The sequence below is a fragment of the Vitis riparia genome, chromosome 19 (assembly GCF_004353265.1).
Source record: "Vitis riparia cultivar Riparia Gloire de Montpellier isolate 1030 chromosome 19, EGFV_Vit.rip_1.0, whole genome shotgun sequence".
Classification (NCBI taxonomy): domain Eukaryota; kingdom Viridiplantae; phylum Streptophyta; class Magnoliopsida; order Vitales; family Vitaceae; genus Vitis; species Vitis riparia.
This window is the reverse complement of record NC_048449.1, coordinates 4,088,050-4,108,399: the sequence shown is the minus strand read 5'-3', so window position 1 is coordinate 4,108,399 and position 20,350 is coordinate 4,088,050. Positions and strand designations below refer to the sequence as shown.

The window sequence follows — 20,350 nt, the reverse complement described above, 5'->3', positions numbered from 1 at the left end:
TTTAGCAAATTCAGGGCATAAATGTTAAATTTTGGAAATAATTTACTAATTTGGATTCCACTAAGAAATTCTCCCTAGTTCAAGCGAAAACGGCGACGTTTTGATTTGTACAATATGGAGGTTATGTAGAAGAAAAGGGTAATTTAGGCATTCGAAAAGAACTCTCCCGTCTTCTCTCCTCCCGCTCTGTCTCAGACACTCACTCTCGACTCTTCGGCTTCAAGCCAATGGCGGCGTGGACAGTTGTGGCTCGTCAAGCTTGGAACTTGACTCGGCTTTCCTCTCCCAGGCCCGCTCCTCAGGCTACTTCTCTAATCCATCGGCGAGGTCTAGCCAGCGGTGGCGGTAAGTTTCTCCCTTTTATTTCTCACCTTCTCAATTTGTCGTCTTTTTCTTGCTTTATGCTTTGGTTGCCGAGAAAACAGAAGAATGGAAAAGCAATCGACCTCTTGAATTTTACGATTTTTCGTTATTTGGGAGTGTATACACACACACACACACACAAAAACCCGTCTGGGCTTTAGTTCGAAGTGAGTTTAAAACTTAAAAACCCTTGTTTTGTGTTATTGTTTCTTAGCAACCAAACAGTTTAATTATGAGGTTTGTTAATATTTTAGGAAACGTTTTTTCTGAAAAATTTCCATTATTTGGGGAATTAATTATACAGCATTAACCCAAAGTAATTTGACAGGTTCTTAACAAAATGAAACCCGAAGTGGTTTTGGATGTGAGTCATGTGGCACCGTCTTCTGTTGTTTTGTTTTTCTTGAATAAAAAAGGGAAATGCCTTTTTTGGTTGTGGAATTTATGAATTTTATATGTTCTTATGGGAAAATATTAAAGTGGTGTTTGTTTTTTTGGGTTTTTGCTGAAAGTAATTTGTTTTCGGAATTTAGGTTGTTTGTTTTTCTACTTTTTCATGACTTATTATAAACTTTTTACTAAATGGAAAAAGCCAAAATTTGTAGCTTTTTCTAAATAGAAAAAAAAACATATTGATTTTTTTTTACCTTTTAAAACTTAATAGAAATAAAATACTATAAAAACAAACAATCTAATATTTAATACTATTAAGCATTAAGATTCTATTTAGAATTAAGTAAAAAAAAAAACACCACCTAAGGCATTGAATTGGTATGAACTTCCGGTATCAACTATTGAATGTGTGTGATGAAATGAAGGTCATTGAATGATGGTATAAACATATGAGATCATGGTAAATGGTATAAATCAATGTGACTCGGGTGCAAAGCTATGGGATGGAAGGTATGCACATGGTGGTGCCTTTTTGGTACCCATAAAAAATGTACCTTTCGGTACTGTAGTAGGACTGGTTCTTAGAACATGAACCTGTGAATTAGGATCTTAACTGGCAATGGTAAAGGGAAATGATATTTCTCTGCTACTGAAAAACTGAACTTGTTTATTATTTATCTTCCGAAACTGTTTATATTTACTTTTGGTTGTATTATAGATCATCATGGACCTCCGAAGGTGAACTTTTGGCAGGATCCCTTGAGCCCATCCAAATGGAAAGAAGAGCATGTGAGTTTATATACATGTTTTGATATTTTGTATTTGTCATCTTATATAGTATGATTGAAAACTTTGCATATTTTATGGGACTTCTTCCAACATAAATATCATGATAGTTTGATACACAATCCACATGCATTGCTTGTATGTGTGTGTGTGTGCGCGCACACACACACAGACACAGTGGAATCTACCTATGAGCACACTCACGTGCACACACACAAACTCACGTTCTCAGACATGTTCAATGTCTTTCCCATGCAGACACAGTGTAATCTACATATGAGCACACTCACGTGCACACACACAAACTCACGTTCTCAGACACGTTCAATGTCTTTCCCATGCTTGTATGTTTGCCAACTAAATAGCTGATCCTGAGAAAACCCATTACTCAGACATGTTCAATGTCTTCCCCTGATATGAAAACCATGCAACTAACAAGGTTTTTCCATTTTGCCTTCTACCTCCTGTGTGAGGGGCGGGAGCTTATGCATCATCATTGTTATCCAGGATTATCTTGTGATGTCTCTGTTGCTTCTAAGCCCGTCAGTTGTAACTGCATAGGCTACTACTCAATCTCTTATATTCACAACAGCTGGAATCACCACATTCCAACAAGAACTTGAGCATCACTCCTGCAAATTGATGGTCTCCGTCCTACTGTCCCAGCCCAGGAATCCCACACAAATTTCTCTGATTTTCTTTCAGACCTCTACCCACTATCCATAGGTGAAAAGGAAGTTAGTAAATTGGAAAATAATGTAAATATCTGAGGACTGACCTATTGGAGCCACTTGTGAAGAAAAATAATCAGACATTTTTTTTTTGATAGGTAATAAAAAGGCTTGCATTAGAAACATGTAAAAGACGGCAAGAAAAATAATCAGACATTATTATCTTTCAAATTAAAGTCCTAGTTATCTTGGCAGCTCAAGTTTCTGAAGAGAAAAATAAAACGGATTTGAAATTGCTAAATTATTGTAAATGTGGGCTTTATTCTATGAACTGAAGCGACTGAGTTTCTATGAGGTTAGTCTTTGAAAAGGAGGATTATTCGAATCAACTTAAAAGAGCTCTAAATCCCAACTACTTGGGACTTATGAGATAAGCACCTGGTATTCTCCCTACTATGTGTTCTGTTCAAGGTGTGAACTTTAAACTAAATGCATTTCATTTTTTTTCCTTTTCCGCCCTGACCAATTGCTGCAGGTGCTGGACGATTATGATTTGGTGGGGTATTTCCAATAGATATAGAACCTATGACATCAGAATATTTTCTGAACTGATGTTAGACTTGTATGGTTCCACTTATTTTGCCTCTCATTTTGTCTGATTAGGTCACTATGATGTTCTAGATAATCTATAAATTATCTGAGCTATGGTTGGGGTACTGTTATGATACTGGAGCTCTTTCCATTTTGCAGTTTGTTATTGTCTCCCTATCTGGCTGGGGCTTACTCTTCTATGGGGGCTATAAGTTTTTCACCAAGGGCAAGAAGGACAACAAAGAAGAGGTATTTGATTGTATCTTCAATTTATTAGCTTGCTATTTTTTTGGGTCTTTTTTCCCCACTATTTTTGTTGTTGTGGATGCGGGCATTCCTATAGTCATTCCCTAGATCCTTTATTCACCTTCATCTAACCTATCATACCCTTGGTGACATAGGCCATAATCGAAAATTTGTTTGACTTAATCCTTTTTGTGAACATTTTTTTAATTCCATGGATCAATGTTTTAGCATGATAAGGAAGAGCAAAGCTGTTTTTTGCCATGATGATTTAGCAGGCATGAAAAAGAACTTCATTTTTCCAGTTTGGATCTCATATTTGATTTCCAGGTATTTAGGCAAGCAAGGCAATTTTTTTTCTGCTGTGCTGAAATTTCTGATTCCATATTTTATGTTGATCTGTATCATGGTGCCAGTTAATTTCCCAATTGATTTATACCATTGTGCCAATTAGTTTCCTCAATGCTGGGCCATCATGAAACTTACCACCATTGGAATGGTTCAACCCATCCAAAATGCTACTGGAAATCACTATAATCTTTCTGAATCTGACTTACCTCATCTCTTGGCAGAAAGTTGGAGATGCTTCCCATTAGATCGGCGTCGGTTTTATCATCCAGAAATAAAGAGATTTTCCAGGGCTAAGTAGTAGCTCTAGGGCTAGAGGGTGCTTTATATGTTGAGAGATTCCGGTTTTGGGTAGTTCCGGTTGTACATTACTCTTGGAAAATATGATATGTGATGAATGCTGAGACCCTGATCATTTTCTCTTCTGCTTGTCCCTGTGGCCATGATGATAACCTTATTGCATTCTAAATACACATCTTAAGAGTAAAGCCCTTGTTCCTTTTCTCAATAAAGATAAAAAGAGACATTCTTAAGCATTGAAATTCATCAAGCTGCTGGAGCAAATTATTACAAAGCCCTAGGTGATGTGGCCAATTTTTTTTTTTTTTTATGTGCCCTACAAGTTCAAAAAATACACAATACCATAGGGAAAAGATCATGGAGTCTGTGTACCAAAAACTAATGTACAAAAGGTATGGCAGAAAGACATCATCTTGGTCAAAAGCTTCTTCACTGAGGCTGCTGCATTTCTCGGCAGCATGAGTCTGGCCATCTTTATTCTGTTCCAACAAGAATATACCTGATGTAACAACTAACATGCAAGGGCAGCACCTGGAGAGATATAATGCCTTATAAATATCGAGCGGCCTGGCCAGAATCCGAAAAGATCCTTGAATTTTGTGCATGGTATGAATTTATCTACTAATAATTCAACAATTTTCTCCTATTGTAACTCCTGAACTCCCAAGTTATTACCCACCTGTGAATAACTCAAGGAACAGAGCTGCAACCCGAAAACAGGATTTAAATTGCATTAAGAAATTGGTAATCATCCACTGGGGTTCTATAACTAGTTCTATACAACAAGTTGACAAAATCAATAAGCTCGATTATTGAATCAAAGACTGGTATCATAAACTGGTTGGCGACAATGATAAAAGTTGGCAGAGGCCCTGACAAAAATTCAGCATTGTAGCATTGTTAAACATACTTCAATGGTAAATATGAGCAGCATGTGCCCAGATAAAAATTAAGAGGTGGACAGATATTGATAGATCATCAAATTCAAGACATACCAGGAGTTGTATGGCTGGAAGGAATCATTCTGCATCCCTTATTTCTGCTTCAACGTCAACTACAGCTGTGGAAGATTCCTTTCCTGTGCAAAGCACAGAAAAAAAATTCAAGAAATTTTTTTGGTTCGTGGTTAAAAATTTAAGCAACTCAACGGTTCTCTTGAATTTTCTAGTGACAAACTCATTATATTTAGTTCATGAAAACAGGTAGATATTGTATGGTCCTCAAAAAGTCTGGAGCACAGAGATAGTATAAACTCAATAGGCATATAACATTGAAGATCGAAACAAATATTAGGACTAAAAGCTGCAGAATATAAAGGGGCTACCTTTCTTAGAGCCAGGAAAGAAGTCACTGAATGCTTGCTCGAATGTTGTAGTTTGGTTGGAGAATTTCACAGGTTCCTTTATAAACTTATTATCCTCCACTGAAATGCAACAAAAATATGTTTGACAAAGAAAGATGAGGAGACTAACTTCATTGATACAACAAAGACAGGAATCTACTTCATTGAATAATGTGTGCATATATATATTTGTTCATTTTTTTATACTAAATACTAGAGTGATGAACAATCCCATCAGCTATAAGATAAAAGTTTAACAAATATAGCTTAGAGATGAGATCTGACAGATGTTAACTTTACAAGTCAATCTCAGAGATATCTAATATATTGCTGTACAACAAAAATCAATTGGCCATTAACCAGTGGTTCATTCATCATGCTCAAACAATACATCTGAGAGTATTCCAGATAAAAAAAGGGATAATATCAAATATCTTCTTGTCGTTAAATCAAAGAGCCCGGATTAAGGTCTAGTAATGAGCTCAACTTTGACAATCTCAGCATTCTGCTCCTAAGGTCTGAATTAGGTGGCAAGGGATTGGGGTGGACGGTTTGATTCCATTAAAAGATGGCTTATTATTTGTTTGAGTTTCAGGCTCTTTCTTGATATTCTCAACTTATAGTTTCAAAACCAATTTGGACATATCCACATAATTTTTTTTAGTAATTTAACAGATTTTGATGTTCAGAGAAACTTGGAATTTCTGGGTTCCGTTGCAATGTTGTCAGGACTGAAATTGATTTCAGAATTGATAAATTAAAATCTTGATTTTGACAAAGCTCATAATCTAATCCAATTACTACCAACTGAAATGAAAAAGAAACTAAAAATAAAAAAGGTAAACTTCAGTCTCATCATCACCAAACAGGGCAAGTCTGGTAATCAAATATGGGGACTTTGGAAATTAGAGAATTATCTGATTATTATAATTTCAATCAAGTTCTGGGTTTCATGGGCGGACAATAAACTCATATGTGAGAGATATAACTCCAATCCAGAACAGCGAAGGACATTAAACATGAATATAGTCTATTTGACTTAATCTATCAGCAAAACCACTCGGAGATGGAATCGAGTAGAACTGAGAGAGGGTCTCCAGTAATCACCCATTTCTACCATTGTAAAACGGTGATAAAGCATTTTCACACATTTAGAGAACTTTAAATCAATCAGATGAGCATGGCATTACCTGAGAATGGTTGACTACAGTAGGGGCACAACTGCAAATCGTTGTTCATAAGAGACCTGCAACAGATGCACATTCCCGGCCAAGTTAAACAACTTGAGAAGGGAAGAAAAAATAGACATGAAAACTTCATAACTTGGCATTATATCATAAAGAGTTTGAAATTATTCTTACTTAAAAATCTGAAATTCATTTCCACAGTTTGGACACTGCACATAAACAGAGAGGTAATTAACGAATGCTGGAAACCACAGAGCCAGTTCAAAGATACTCCTCACATATAGCAAAGGTGCATCACATTCAAATTATACAGTCTTTCGAATAAATAAACAAACCACATGGTAGCATCAGAAAAAATGATGTGAACTCTATATGCTAGGGAGCATCACTATGAGATGGATAAAAGTATATCAATGTCTGAACAAACTTGGGGATTGTGCAGGATAACCATAGATCCATTAGTGACATGGAACATCATCGCTTCATATATCAGTCTCTTGGACCAATTTAGGAGGACAATCCATGGGATAGAGCAAATCTTTGCTGGGTAATATAGACAATCAGCACAAGGATGCTAAATATTCACTTAATGCTTGTGTTCTTTTCTGTATATGCTATTCGATGGTTTTAAAAGTAACTAATATATAGTGCTTTTGGATGATCAGATCAACTTGGAATCTCTGAACAATAGTCGAGTAATACATAGTTCTATTGGACAATCAGATCAACTTCGAATCTCTGAACAATAGTCCATCCTCCAAATGTTTCTACAACTAGATGAGTTCCATCAATTATTGGGACCATAAATTGATTCCACACTACATAAACTGCCACATGCGACATTAACTTTGTATGGTTACACATTCTGGCAACAAAATGTTAATGAACAAACAGCCCTTCCATCATCATCACCAAATTTCTTTCTCAGTCCCCAAATATTAGAATTTGAAAAGGTGTGGTAATGCCACAAGCATAAACTTAAACAGAAAAAGTACCTATTAGCAGACAGCTAAATTGTGATATAGATATCAACATTTAGGGTTCACTTAGGGCAAAATATGTTTTAAACTCCAATTCAAAATACAACAAATGATCATATCATACATATCCACAAGATTGGCTAAATTCTAATTTTTTGGACTAGTATACTTGTTTCATGTGCCCCATAAAACAATCAAAAGAAGAAATCAGAGATACATTCAATAGGCAACACAAAACCACAAGTTAAAGAAGCCTCACAGTGCTTTGAACTATATCCCTTCCTGCCCACCATAGAAAAGCTCCTAAGCCCACGATTGGTAAAAGCACAGCGATGAGCTGCAAAATAAGTGTCACCCGATGAGATCCAAACACATAGTTTCATGTGAATGTCAAATTGAGTAGTACCAAATAAAGACAGCACCAATTATGCTCGCAAAATCATCCATACATAAGAAAATCTCCCAAATAGTTGCTGTATGGTAAAATGGATGATGATATTGTTGTTCTGATAAATGTTTGTATCAAACATATTACTAGATTCCAGGGATATACTGCAAATTTATACTTTGAACTTCTCATAGCATGAGGATTTCTTCTTATCTTGACCACACAAACTTGCTGTGTTTTGTAATAGTTATATAGCTTGCTCTATTTCTTTACTGCTTTGTGACAAGATACTAGGGTTTATCCTTACAGCCATAATACTTATGTCATAGAAAAACTCCAAAACCAAATCAATTTAAGTATGATAATGTTACAGCAACTTCTGTATGCTTGACTTAGCTCCAACAATTTGTCAAATCAACTAACACATCACACAAAGTTGGGATACGTTTTCAGAATTGCTGAACAGAGTATGCTCAACATGGTTCCATCAATTTAGCAAATCAACAAAGACATCTCACAAAGTTGGATAAGTTTTCAGGATTGCAACATAGAGAAGTGAATTTATCAACAACAAAATAATGCATCAAAATGTATAACTAAACATGAGAAAATTCAACAAGAGAGTGATAAATCTTACTACATATACCCAGGTTGTATTTCAATAAGGGAGAACAAAAGAAGAAAGTTTCCACAAGCCAAGTCCCAGAGTTGCAAGGACACATGAAAATTAATCAAATAATATTCCAAACGAAGAAGATACTGACCCAATCAATCCTACCCCAGATTATATGTTAGCGAGAGAGAGAGAGAGAAATACCCAAATGGAAACAATAGCATCCAAAACCCAACCAAGCTGCCCAGTCACTGAAAGATACGTCAACCCAATTGCCAGAGCAAGATTGCCCAAAATCCTAGCAGTGCCACCATCATCTTTCCCACCACCACCGCCACCACCATTAAACCCAAAACCCTGATTAAACCCAACCACAACCACTCTTCTCTTCCTCCTCCACCTCTCATCCCTCAAAAAAACCCCAGCTCCACCCCCGCTCCCTCGCAAGAAAGACCATCTCATCCCACCACTCCTCAATTTGAACTCATTTTGATGAAAGGCACCATTCTTTGTCCTTGAAAGACAGTAAAATTTGATGGGTTGTGGCAGCTTCAACCCAGAATAGCTTTGCTTCTTGCACGAATCATTACACAAGCTGCTGAAGGCGGAGAAATTGATGCAAATTTGTAAACCTGTTGACATGGCAAGGATGGAAACTTCAGAATCAAAGCACAGACTTTTCTTTTGGGTTTCTTTATGAAGGATTATTCATGAGCTTCAACTCCAAAATGGATAAACCCAAGTGGATTTTTTTTCGGCTGCATAGTCAGAGAGTGGAAAGCAACTTCTCTAACCAGAGATTTTCATCCATACGTGGCTTGAGGAAGAGTCTCGAATGTACAATTCTAAAGTCTACAATTCATTAGGTTCACAATATTCTCAATCATCTTCTTTTTATAATTATTTATCCAAACTCCAAAAAATATACTAAAAACATAAATATTTTTTTAAAAAAACATTTTCTTATATTTAATTTTAACTTTAAAAGACTTAAAATAAAATCAAATATAATTAAAATTAATTTAAAATTTATATATATATTTTAATTATTTAATCTTTAAGTGTTAAAATAAGTGAAATTTAAAGTAATATATAAAAATAATTTATTGATTTTAAATCTAAATTTTAAATTCTTTAATTTTCTTTTTCTATTTTCTTTTCTTGCCATTGTTAATTAAAATATTGAAATTATTTTGTTTAAAAGTTTCTACTAAGTTCTAAATATTTTTATTTTCGTAAATAATTATAATATAATTGGGTCTTGAATTGCTTACTTTTATAAATTACTTTAGCAACAGAGTTTAAAAATAAGGTATGATTATGGTTTTCATGATACAATAAAATACCAAAAAAGAAAAAAAGAAAAAAAAAGAAAAAAAGAAAAGAAATAGGGCTTTGGACAATAAATCAATGTCTTGTCTTCAAATAAGAGAGCCAAACACATGGTATGCAGCAAAGCCCCAGACTGGAAAATTTCTCCCCTTAACTTGCATATTAGACAGTTGTTTGGCAGGTAAGAAACTGATTCTGGGTCCATTGTTTCAGGGCAGATGAGTAACAATGAATGATAAGAAGGCATTTCATTCAAAATGGAAGAAACAAAAGCATGGGCAGAGCAAGGAATTGTTCCAAGATACCTACATGAAAACAGCTGCCTTATGGGTACATATTTCTTATTTGATACCTTCAGCTTCCTTTGAGTTATAAATACAGACTATTAAGTGACCATATATGACCAATGTACATAATGCAACAAGTAAAGATTGATACCCAAATCCAACAGTAGAAGGATCTCCATATTTGGTTTCTAAATCAATCTTTTTTCTTGTCTGATTTCATGGTTGATGTTGTATCATCTCTGTATGGTGCTACATTGAATGCATACTGCTGGAAAATGGAAAAGAAAACCATCTCCACACACACCATCACGTTCTGTAGGGCTTCTTCAATTTGCTCTACTTCTAGCCAGAAATGATGAGATTTGATCATGCCCATTGCCATAAGAATATCGAGCAAGACTCCCTGCAAAATGAAAAGCAAAAAAAAAAAATAAAAAAAAAATCAAATAAGCTGTTTTGTAAAAAATAACCTTGTAGTACATGAGTGAATAAATTATCTCTAAGTCATAGGTTCTGTAAACAGCCAATTGGTGGCAATGGTTTAGGGCTACCAGTCTGAGAAAATTACTGTAAGATATTCAAAATCAATATTTGAACTATCAATTTTTGTTATTTAAAACACGGTGATTTTGAAGGCTTAGAGATAGCTACCTATGTCACAACTCACCAACCTAGCTCACAAGCCCATAAATTGATTTCTGTACTTAAAGAACAAAATAAGATAAATGGCTCTCTACTTGACCATTATGGAACTCATGGGTCTGACCAGATAAAGACAGCCTGTCAACATATTATTTCTTGGGAATTATTGAATAAATGAGACCATGAAGAGATATGAGAAAAGTTCAAATTTGTTAAAAACATCAGAGCTGTCCGGTAATGAATTTGGAAACCTAGGTGGTAACTGTGGATCCACTTGATGGAGATTTGCATTTGTAATAAGGTTTCGATATCTTGATCAGATTACCATTTTGTATGTATCTTGAGATCTTGTACTACACTCATCATGACTCTAAACCAGAACAAAATTTAAGAAATTTCATCAAAATTCAGAACCTTCCAAAAGCATGACCTTGGTTCCTTAAGTGGAAAGGCATGATAGAGTCAAGTAGTTAAAATTTGACAAGTATGGGAGGGAATGAGGATGAAAAGCATACCTGCCAAAAACAGAAGAATACAATTCCTTTAACACACAAGAACTTGGCAAGAGGTTTGTGTGGTTTCAACTCTTTGGCAAAGACATGGTAAAACAGCACAAGAGAATATAAAGCCACCGAAACTGAAATGTTTAGGATGATGGTGAATGTCCAGCTGACCCAACTGGGGTATGTCCTAAGAACTTGAAGAGTTATCATCAAGATGGAGCACACAGGGCGGACTATAACAAACTGCCATGTCCAGTACTTGAGAAGCTTCAATGTATGATGGTTCAAATGGACAGTGTGAGGCTGCAATTCAAAAGGACAATGTGTCAAATATACATTCATGAGTCCAAGACCAATTGAAGTTACAAATAGGTTAAAGCACACAGCCTAGTTTGACAGAGATCCAGCCAAAAATCACTAAATGAATGCACACCCATATATATGCTGTAAACATGTAAAAAAGTTGGCATTCAAATATTAGCTTGGTCCAACATGTCAGGCTTAAGAACTTTCCAATGATCCAGCCAAGCTGAATAGCGAAAACCAGTTGATTAATACCCTAGTCAATTCTAGAATCTTTGACATTTATGGTAACGTTGAACATGAACAAGATTTGTAAACTTCTTGCCCACTTCATTATATGAGCTTCTTGAAGAATAACCAGTGAAAGGTTTCATCCATGAAACCAAAATGAACCGGTTAGAAATGTGCTCAAACCAAACAAGTTGAAGGATTCATTATCATTATCATTATTATTCCCAAGACCGGCTTCCTCTATTGAAAGATTCATCAATATTTCCTCCAGAACCACCAAAAAGATAGTCCCCTACACAAGCAAGAACTTTCTATCTCTGGGCATGATGCATCAGCCACCAGATAAATTTCAAATTTCACTATCACCTAATATTTACCAATGTAGCTGAAGTTAAGAGAGCACACCTGATGATAAACTAAGCAATGCTGAAGGCAAGTGATCTGCTGATTAGGCAACTTGGTTTTACTTGATGCACCAGTTTGGAATTAGTCATTTCATTTTAATCAGGAGGTAAATTGTCAAAAGTTTATTTGATATCACCAACCAATAAGCCGCTTGTAATGAAGATAAATTCCCAAACAAATTTTACAAGGAATGCTTTGTGTTACTGAAGACCGGATTACAGAAATATTGAACTTGAAATTTCCTAGAGTTACTCCACCTCAAGATCCCTGACTCCATCCTGTAACCGTATTCCTACTGGAACAGATTCTACACAGTATCTGGGAATGTATGCCTTGGTTCCAATTTCCATTCTTCAAAAATTTTGATAAGGAATTCCAATGGTTAGTGCCATACATCATTCCAAAACAAAACTCTCATACCATCTCCAATGGAGAAGACAGCCCCTTTAATATTCAGATGAACCTTTAAAATCTCCTTCCAGAAACTTCCCCATGTCATTCCCTCATATTATCTTCCTACACCTTAATTTGCTTCCACATCCCCTCTCAACAGGTTCTCACTCTCCATCTCAGATATGTAAAAAACCACTACCTAAAAGAGTCATATTCATTAGGAAAAAAATGGGTACTCCATGATTATCATGCTATTAATTAACATCACAAACCAATATTTACAATGCAATTCTACTGCTCTAGAAATAGAATGCGTATATCATTTTCAAAGCACAACAAATGGATGAAACAGGAAACCATTAATAAGACTACTTTACCTGGAAGAGAGTCATGGGGAATGAATGGTGAATTTGTCTTCCTTTGATTTCATCAGGAACTATATTTTTGCTAATGGATATGTTCAAGTAACTATACATCAAAGCCAAGAACTTAGCTATAACCTGCCACAAATGAAATGTGAAAATTATTAGCCATAAAGGATTAAACTCGTGGGTACACTTTTTACATTAAAATTTTGACAAAAAGAGCATAACAATTTATTTCAAATTCAAATGCCCCATTCAATGGTCTTACCAGAGCTTCATAACATTCTTTGATCGACTCCAAGAGCATAAAAAATGCTTTGCTCCCCTGAAAATCTAACAAACCAACAAAGGAAACAATAGCATATACGGGAGCCATGAAAATGATAATTAATATGGCTTTTTGCTCCTTTGGCTTCTTCCAGTAGAAAGAATGTTCCCAGAGTAGTTGTACTGTAAAATGCATAGTTAGCATCACACAGAAACTGGATCCCAGCAGAGTAAGTTGTCCGGGATTCATTGTAGCTATATCTGTCCTTTAACAAAACGAAAACCCAGAATTAGTACCTAGAAAGGATGTTTTAGCTTCAATTCATGATCTAAAGCTATGCCAAATGGCCCAAAACCACAATCTTGCTGAGCAAAATCAGATGTGACGCCCTTTTGGAAAAGAGACTTTTAACATGGATCATAAAATGTCAATAAAGAGAATCTCCGATTTCTGAGACAACTATCTCATGTATCCAGAAACATCTCTTTATTTGAGGTTTCGTGTTCCCAGCAAAGCCATTTCTTGACAGAAAATATGATTACATGATCGGATTTTTTATTTCACCTACATTTCCTAGAAAATGTCACTAAGAAGAGAACAACGTTAGATAAGTGTATTTTCCAGCTAGAAAATGTAGGAAAATAAAAGAAACTGAAGTTCTTAATTTGATTATCCACTATTGGATCACGAGAAAATAATAATTTCCAGTATTTTCCAGACAAATTTCCTATTCTTTGTCCCAAACCAAATGGAGTATGAAATATAAGTGAAGAAGATCACTCACCGTGTGTTTGGCGTCTCAGAAGAATCGAAACCACAGAAAATGAAAATTCGGCCAAGTGTGTAAATCAAGTTAATCAACTTATGGAGGTTGGAAAAAAGTACGAAGAGGGCGTCCACATGCTAAGAAGCGTGGTGACTTCTTATCGTCCGTTGGATTGAGAATCTTCGAGAAGTTTTCCTTCTGATTTTAATCTTTATTTTAGTATATTTTTATTTATTGTAATAATTGCATTATTATTTCCTTTTTTTTTTAATAATATTTGTCTGCATTTCTTTTCCAAGTATAAATCCATCTTATTAATCAACACAATTATTACAATCTAAATCTTATATTTATGTTATAATTATTTTAGACAAATAATTCCTAAAAAAGAAGAAGAAAAAGAAACATTGAATTCTATTAATTTTAGGAGAAAATAAAAAAATTCAACTCATTTACATAAATTTGCATCCAATAATAAAAAAAACAAAATTAATAATAATATCAAATAACCAAAAAAAAAAAAAAAAAAACAAAAATTCAACATTATTATGAAACAAATAAAAAAAAAATAAATGGAAATTATTTCAATATATAATTTATAAATTAAATTAAAAAATTAAGTTGAGATAAAAATTCAACAATAATTTGAAGTGGAACAAAATGAGGTTTTAGAGAACTTGCCTCATAAATAGCATCCATATTAATTAGTTCTTATTTGATTATGTGGCATTTTATAGATGGAACATAATTTTTTTATCATCTAAAAAATTAATCATATTTCTAATTAATTGCCCTAATTTTTATCTTTTCTTATATCCAAGTATAAAATTATCATGATTTGAATATTTAGAATATGTTTGACAACGATTTTAGAAAACACTTCTACCATTTTTAACACTTGAATGATAAAAAATTTCAAGTATTAAAAATGTTAAAAACCTTTCCTAGAATTACTATCAAACAGGTTCTTACGGTTATGAACTCTATTTTCCTTTTTTTTTTTTTTTTTTTTTTTTAATTTTAAAAGTGTGTAAATTAGCTTAAGAAAGAGCTAACCCAGTGTTAAATGGCTGAATAAATAATTAAAATTGAGAACTGTCCAGAAGTATTGAACGCTTTACTTGCATTGGCAACTCCATCAAAATTTAATCCCAAAAAAAAAAAAAAAAAAAAAATCACAGCTGGTTTGAACAGCACCCATGTAACTGTGAAGTCAGGTAGCAGCTCCATTTATAAACTGGTGAGTCACAGACCGAGTTCTTCAAATTCCCACCTGCTGATTGGGAAAAGAGTCATATTTGTTATTACCTTGAAGCCAAGATTGAGTTGAGTTCTGCCAGGAAAAAGATATTGTCAGTCACATTGCAATGCGGTGTTCAACTGATCCTCCAGTGAGATTGTTGAAGATGGTAACTTCAGAAGAAAGCAGATACATTATATGTATTTCAAAACCTCTCCTAGAACCAGTCCCCATTGTGTCCAGTGGCTACCACCCTGCATTGGAAGATTTGAGGAAAAAAGGGTACAAGCACAGTGAGACATTTAATTATTCTTCTGTTGATGTCTTTGGGTGGCTCAAGACTAGGTAGAAGATGATTGTCAAGCCTGAACCGGAAAAGGAAAACAAGGTGATGCGGCCACGCACCTGGCAGAACATGGCAAATGGCTCCCTCAGCATCACATGAGAGCTCGCTTGTACTTCCATCAATGAAGGTTCCATCAGCAAAGATAACCTAAACCATGAGAAAGAACAATATAAAATATTCCATTGGCTTCATTATTGAAAGAAAAGAGATTGCCTCACTGCCTTTTGGTACATCATCAGGTTTGTCAGTTGAATGTAATGTAATGTAATGACATTACAAATATGACAAGGAAAAGATAGCGTATGTCTGTATCAGATACAAATACCAAAAAGCAGGAACTGCCCAAGGAAAAATGTAATATTTAGATCAAAAGACTCCAAAAATTCTGCAATGGATTGAATGGTTCTGGACTGCAAGCTCCTAATTGCTTATCCTATGTGTATGATGCTACTAGCAACACCATTTTGTTCTACTTGATTTGGAACTGGAATACTACATGATGCCTCTAAATGCTTAAAAGAGCTTCTGGTTCATTAAAACATTACATCAACCTCCAGTGCATATCAGGTCCTCAGGTTCATGAGGCATTTTACGTGCCATTTGTTAGTTAGAAATGGGTTATACAGATGCTGTTACTGATGTTGCCATGAGGGAGAAAATGTTAAAAATTAAAATCGATCCCTTAACATTATCATATTTGAATGCAAAATTAAATATAACAAGACCTCAGATGCATATCCAGGAGTGGAACCTGCGACTGGTCTGGTGAATGAACCTAGTGGGGAGCTTCTCTGTACAGCCTCACAGAAAGCAAGAAGACACTCTCAGGTTCCAAGCTGTACTGCCTGGAAAACAGCACAAAGTAATTAAGCTTAGTTTGCAAAGTTCTTTCCAATCTTTAATATTTATCAAAACTAATCTAATTATGGGGCATACACTATGAGTAAGGAGTACTACAGTACAACAGTGACCATGTTAATCACCAATTACAAAAGAATAGAGAATAACAGAAGCAACTAGTTGATGGGTGCAAGCAAAGATTTTCTCACCCAAGCCAACAATCTTGATCATTAGCCAAATGGACTGGAACTCATCTAAGAATGAACCATTTGAATGTTGCAATTTAAAAGAATGGAAACAAACTAGGATAACACAAACCTGTACTGTATCATGCCGTGGTACTCTAGGAGGTGGCTGAACCTTAAAACCTTTAGAAGCCATGACCTCCGCGATCAGAAAGCCCCCCTTGCAATAAAGAAGAAAAAATTGTCATTACAAGTGTAATTAACAATACTGCATCAACTTAGAACAAGCAGATTCCAAATACCTTGATTGCCTCCCCAACCATTTGATGTGAAAGGAACAACCCCTGAAAGAAAGTCTGCATAATATCACCTGGGGTTGAACCACAATCCATCCCAAGCCCTGGTGCAGAGAGACGAGCTGCTGCTGCTTTTACCCATTTTTCCTTTCCTGCAACATATCCACCACAGGGTGCAATAGTTCCACCATGGTTTTTTATTAAACTGCCTGCAATTAAATCTGCACCCTGCTCATCATTAATAGTATAATGTTACCCATTAGAGAAAATAAATAAAGTTTCTGTGACATACCACCATTGGAGGTTCGACATTTTCTGAAAATTCACCATAGCAATTATCCACCATGACCAAGCAGTTTGGATTTTGCATCTGCATAAAAATGCATGACTGATGATTGGGTGGAAGTTTATGAGTATGAAAGCTACAGAAAATGGTTGAAGCATTTGCTTGAAAAAGAAAAAGCCATATTAATCAACTGCTTGAGCTAATAGAATTGTGGGATAACTTTGGCTGTCAATATTGTGGAAAAACTCAAGGTACTACTTAGAAACTCCTTTTATATATAGATTCCAATTTGATAAGCTGCAAATGATGGTAATAGAATATGTGATAAAAGTATGACTTATTAAACTGTTCTTAATTGAATTGGTCAAATTTCAGCCATGTCTGATCAGGTTTCTAGCATTTAAACATAGGGAATACCATGCAAGCCTGAGGCTGATGCATCCATTTAAACCTGGATCCTATGCTGCTTCTGGTTGTGATCCCACTTCACTGATCCATATCAGGTAAAATTATAGTTATGATAATTTCTACCACACATCTTGATTGTTTTACCTTGATCATCTTTATTGCTCTTGCTGTCTCCATCTATGCTTAAACTGCGGCACCATGAATATCTGCATGACCTCTGTATGAGTGCACGCTTTGTTTGAGGTTTCAAAGCACCCATAAGTGCATCCCAGTCAAGTCCCCCATCCTCAGCAAGCTGAACCATCATGTGTCAGATAAATTACACAACTGGGAAAAGTTGAAATTTTTTTTTGCTTTGTGAGTTGTAACTTACTGGAACTTCTCGTAGGTAGTTCACTCCAAAATAGCCCATGAGAATCTCTAATTCCAATAACTTCCTCTAAGGTGTCATAAGGACCACCAGCAACTGCTAAAAGCTGATAATTATATCACTCTAAAGCATATCTCATTGACAAGCTGAGCTGAAAGCTTTACATAAATACAGAACATAACTTTCAATTAAGAATGTAGTGAAGGGAAAATCAATAGATAGCTTACCTCATCCCCTGGCCTTTGGAAGGCAAACAAAGCACAAGTGATTGCATGAGTACCTGAAAAAAACTAGAGGCAAAATAGCAATGTCTATTAACAAAGTGGCAGACAACCCCAAGCAGTAGAAGAACAGAAAGCATGAAGAAAACCTGTGAACGGACAATTGCAGATTCAGCCCCTAAAATTTATGCAAAAGCTTTGTCAAGTGCTTCTCTACCCCTGGTTTCCTCATGACCATAGCCGGTGGATCCACCAAAGTGCTGACATAAACATAATTACAATACAGTGCACATTAAACACAAAAAAAACTTGCCTCTTAGAGTTTACCATTAAAAAGGAATAGGAGTCAAACAAACAGATGCACATATGCATATACAATAAGTTCCAATTCTAAGATGAGCATGAAACTAAGTAGGCTACCAAACAAGTACTGTTAGGCTCATGAAGAAGGTTCAATTCAGTTAAATCTTGAAAAGGGTGATCTGAGCTAGGATGAAGCTTGGATTGGGACCGAATCCAACCAAGCTGAACTTGAACACCGCAAAACCCAGATAAGCTCATCCACAATATTAATGACTATGGCAACAGCAATGTTCATTGACATATTCTTTGCCCAAGTATAAATAGAATAAACACCATTCATCAAAACACCATTTTACAGAAAGTATCTCAATAATCTCTCACTTACATGATATCCTACCCGGGCATTCTGGTAAGCCTTAAGAACACGGGCTGTGTTGCGGGCAACCAGATTGTCCATAGCTCTGAACTCTGAATACAATGAGTCCACTGCTTTCACAACCTGCAAAATAAATATGTTAAAATTTGCATGTTAGCTGCAAAAACAGGCTCTCTGTGCATAAGGCAAACATTAGGCTTCACATTTTCAGCAAGCCAGGGCAAAAGAGAAGGCTTATCATAGGGTTTTGGAAAAAAATGGAATTTTGGTTTCTACTTTTACTAAGGAAAAGGAAAGAAAAGAAAATTTTCAAATCCTATTATGCTGTTTTATATCCATATAAAGAGAACTCACCAACAGACATTTTAGTTTTCTTGGTCCCATGTAAATAAAAATTCAGAGTTTCAAAATTCAATTTCCTTTCTTTTAATACACTTTCTCAGCAACCAAACATTTACTCGACATAGCAAGGCACATTGCAAAAAGGGATTTCTTTTAAGGACGAAGGGGAACTGGGATTTGAGCGCTTGAGCGAACCGAGAATATGGCTCTGGTGGGTTTGGGGGTATGCGCAGGATAAGCAGGGATGGGAACACGGTAAGCAGGGGTAGCGTATGATACCATCATCATCTTTGTGAGTAGGGAAGCGAATGTCTGCGTCCGGCTTTATGAATAAACCGGGCCCGACTGATATTGGGCTCCAGGCCCAGTCCTGACCCTGCTAGGGCCTGGGCTTCGGTCTTGGTTCCTTGGCCTTTCTGGTTTTGCAGTCCAAATTCTAATATTTAAATTTCATAATTTAAATCTAAGATCAACCTTATGTATGAGGTGTGTGATGTAGGCCAATATCATTCCTCATTTATATCAATGTAATAAATTTGACCTAATTTTGAATAATAAAGATTGAGATTTTGTGAATTCCAAAAGATTTATTTAATACTTGAGAAATTAGATGTTGTTTTCTTTAAAAGGAAATTGTTTATTTTCCCGACTCATCAATTAGGGTATGTGACAATCCAATGTTAACACAAACATGAAGAGAGCTTAAAAAATGTAGGTTAAACGTCATCTAGGGCCTTAGCAAATTCTAACTTAAGTAAATTTCTAATATCATGTTAGTTCATTTAATAAGCACTTTTATGTATTTGAAGATCCAATATTGACTTGCACGATCTATAGTCATATGGATTATAAGGCTCAAGATATTATTTATGACTTCACGAGTTTATAGTGAGATGTACTAAATAGTGCATGGTATGACCATTAAAGATGGAAAGTTCGGTCATGGACACCCACTCTAAATATGAATTAGTGCAGTATGAGAAAAGGAAACAACGACGGTTTTTTACGTGTCAAGAAAGATTAAAGATGATATTTTCCTAAAGCTTCATCTTTAAACTTATCATTATCAAAAATAAAATAAAACAAATTATTTATACATCAATATAAAATAAAGTTTAATATTACTAAAATATGTACCTCTCTCTCCCTCTCTCTCTCTCTCTCTCTCTCTCTCTCCCTCCTTTTTAAATGAAAATGGCATATCCTTGTCTTTAACCTCTATCCACCCTAATTGAAATCCTAACCCTAATTATTTCCCCCCACCTCTCCCTTAAATATTTCTTCCTCTTTTTATTTCATTTTTCATTTTCTTTCCTTCCCACTTACACTTCATATTTGAAAAAAAATAACAAAAAAAGATGATATCAATTCTCTATATTAAAAGGAGTAGTTACAATACTAGAGCTAATCTAAAAGCCCCAATTAGAGCAAAATGAA

General features: G+C 35.2%; 3 protein-coding genes and 1 pseudogene across 7 annotated transcripts; 1 reads left to right on the top strand and 3 right to left on the bottom strand.

Moving 5' to 3' along the window:
• Window positions 1-141: 141 nt before the first annotated feature.
• Window positions 142-3,816, top strand: LOC117909394. Of its 2 annotated transcripts, none has more exons than XM_034823426.1 (4): window positions 142-345; window positions 1,475-1,545; window positions 2,964-3,053; window positions 3,279-3,613. In XM_034823426.1, exons 1-4 carry the CDS (start codon window positions 228-230, stop codon window positions 3,312-3,314), a joined length of 315 nt encoding a protein of 104 aa, XP_034679317.1. In that variant the 5' UTR covers window positions 142-227; the 3' UTR covers window positions 3,315-3,613. The 2 variants fall into 2 exon arrangements, with proteins under 2 accessions (XP_034679317.1, XP_034679318.1); XM_034823427.1 differs by lacking the exon at window positions 3,279-3,613 and adding an exon at window positions 3,620-3,816 and having other exon boundaries at window positions 161-345.
• Window positions 3,817-3,903: 87 nt separating this feature from the next.
• On the bottom strand, window positions 3,904-9,039 carry LOC117909393. Of its 4 annotated transcripts, none has more exons than XM_034823424.1 (7): window positions 8,410-9,039; window positions 7,464-7,541; window positions 6,399-6,433; window positions 6,228-6,283; window positions 5,020-5,118; window positions 4,691-4,773; window positions 3,904-4,262 (listed from the first exon to the last, which is right to left on the bottom strand). In XM_034823424.1, the coding sequence occupies exons 1-6, from the start codon at window positions 8,845-8,847 to the stop codon at window positions 4,715-4,717; spliced, it is 765 nt and encodes a 254-aa protein (XP_034679315.1). In that variant the 5' UTR covers window positions 8,848-9,039; the 3' UTR covers window positions 3,904-4,262; window positions 4,691-4,714. The 4 variants fall into 4 exon arrangements, with proteins under 4 accessions (XP_034679315.1, XP_034679314.1, XP_034679316.1 ...); XM_034823423.1 differs by having other exon boundaries at window positions 3,904-4,226; XM_034823425.1 differs by having other exon boundaries at window positions 3,904-4,174.
• Window positions 9,040-9,759: 720 nt separating this feature from the next.
• On the bottom strand, window positions 9,760-13,812 carry LOC117908603 (transmembrane protein 184C-like). The gene is made up of 5 exons (XM_034822256.1): window positions 13,719-13,812; window positions 12,935-13,194; window positions 12,679-12,801; window positions 10,982-11,272; window positions 9,760-10,227 (listed from the first exon to the last, which is right to left on the bottom strand). The coding sequence occupies exons 2-5, from the start codon at window positions 13,181-13,183 to the stop codon at window positions 10,018-10,020; spliced, it is 873 nt and encodes a 290-aa protein (XP_034678147.1). The 5' UTR covers window positions 13,184-13,194; window positions 13,719-13,812; the 3' UTR covers window positions 9,760-10,017.
• Window positions 13,813-14,760: 948 nt separating this feature from the next.
• Window positions 14,761-19,185, bottom strand: LOC117908707 (annotated as a pseudogene).
• Window positions 19,186-20,350: the final 1,165 nt, after the last annotated feature.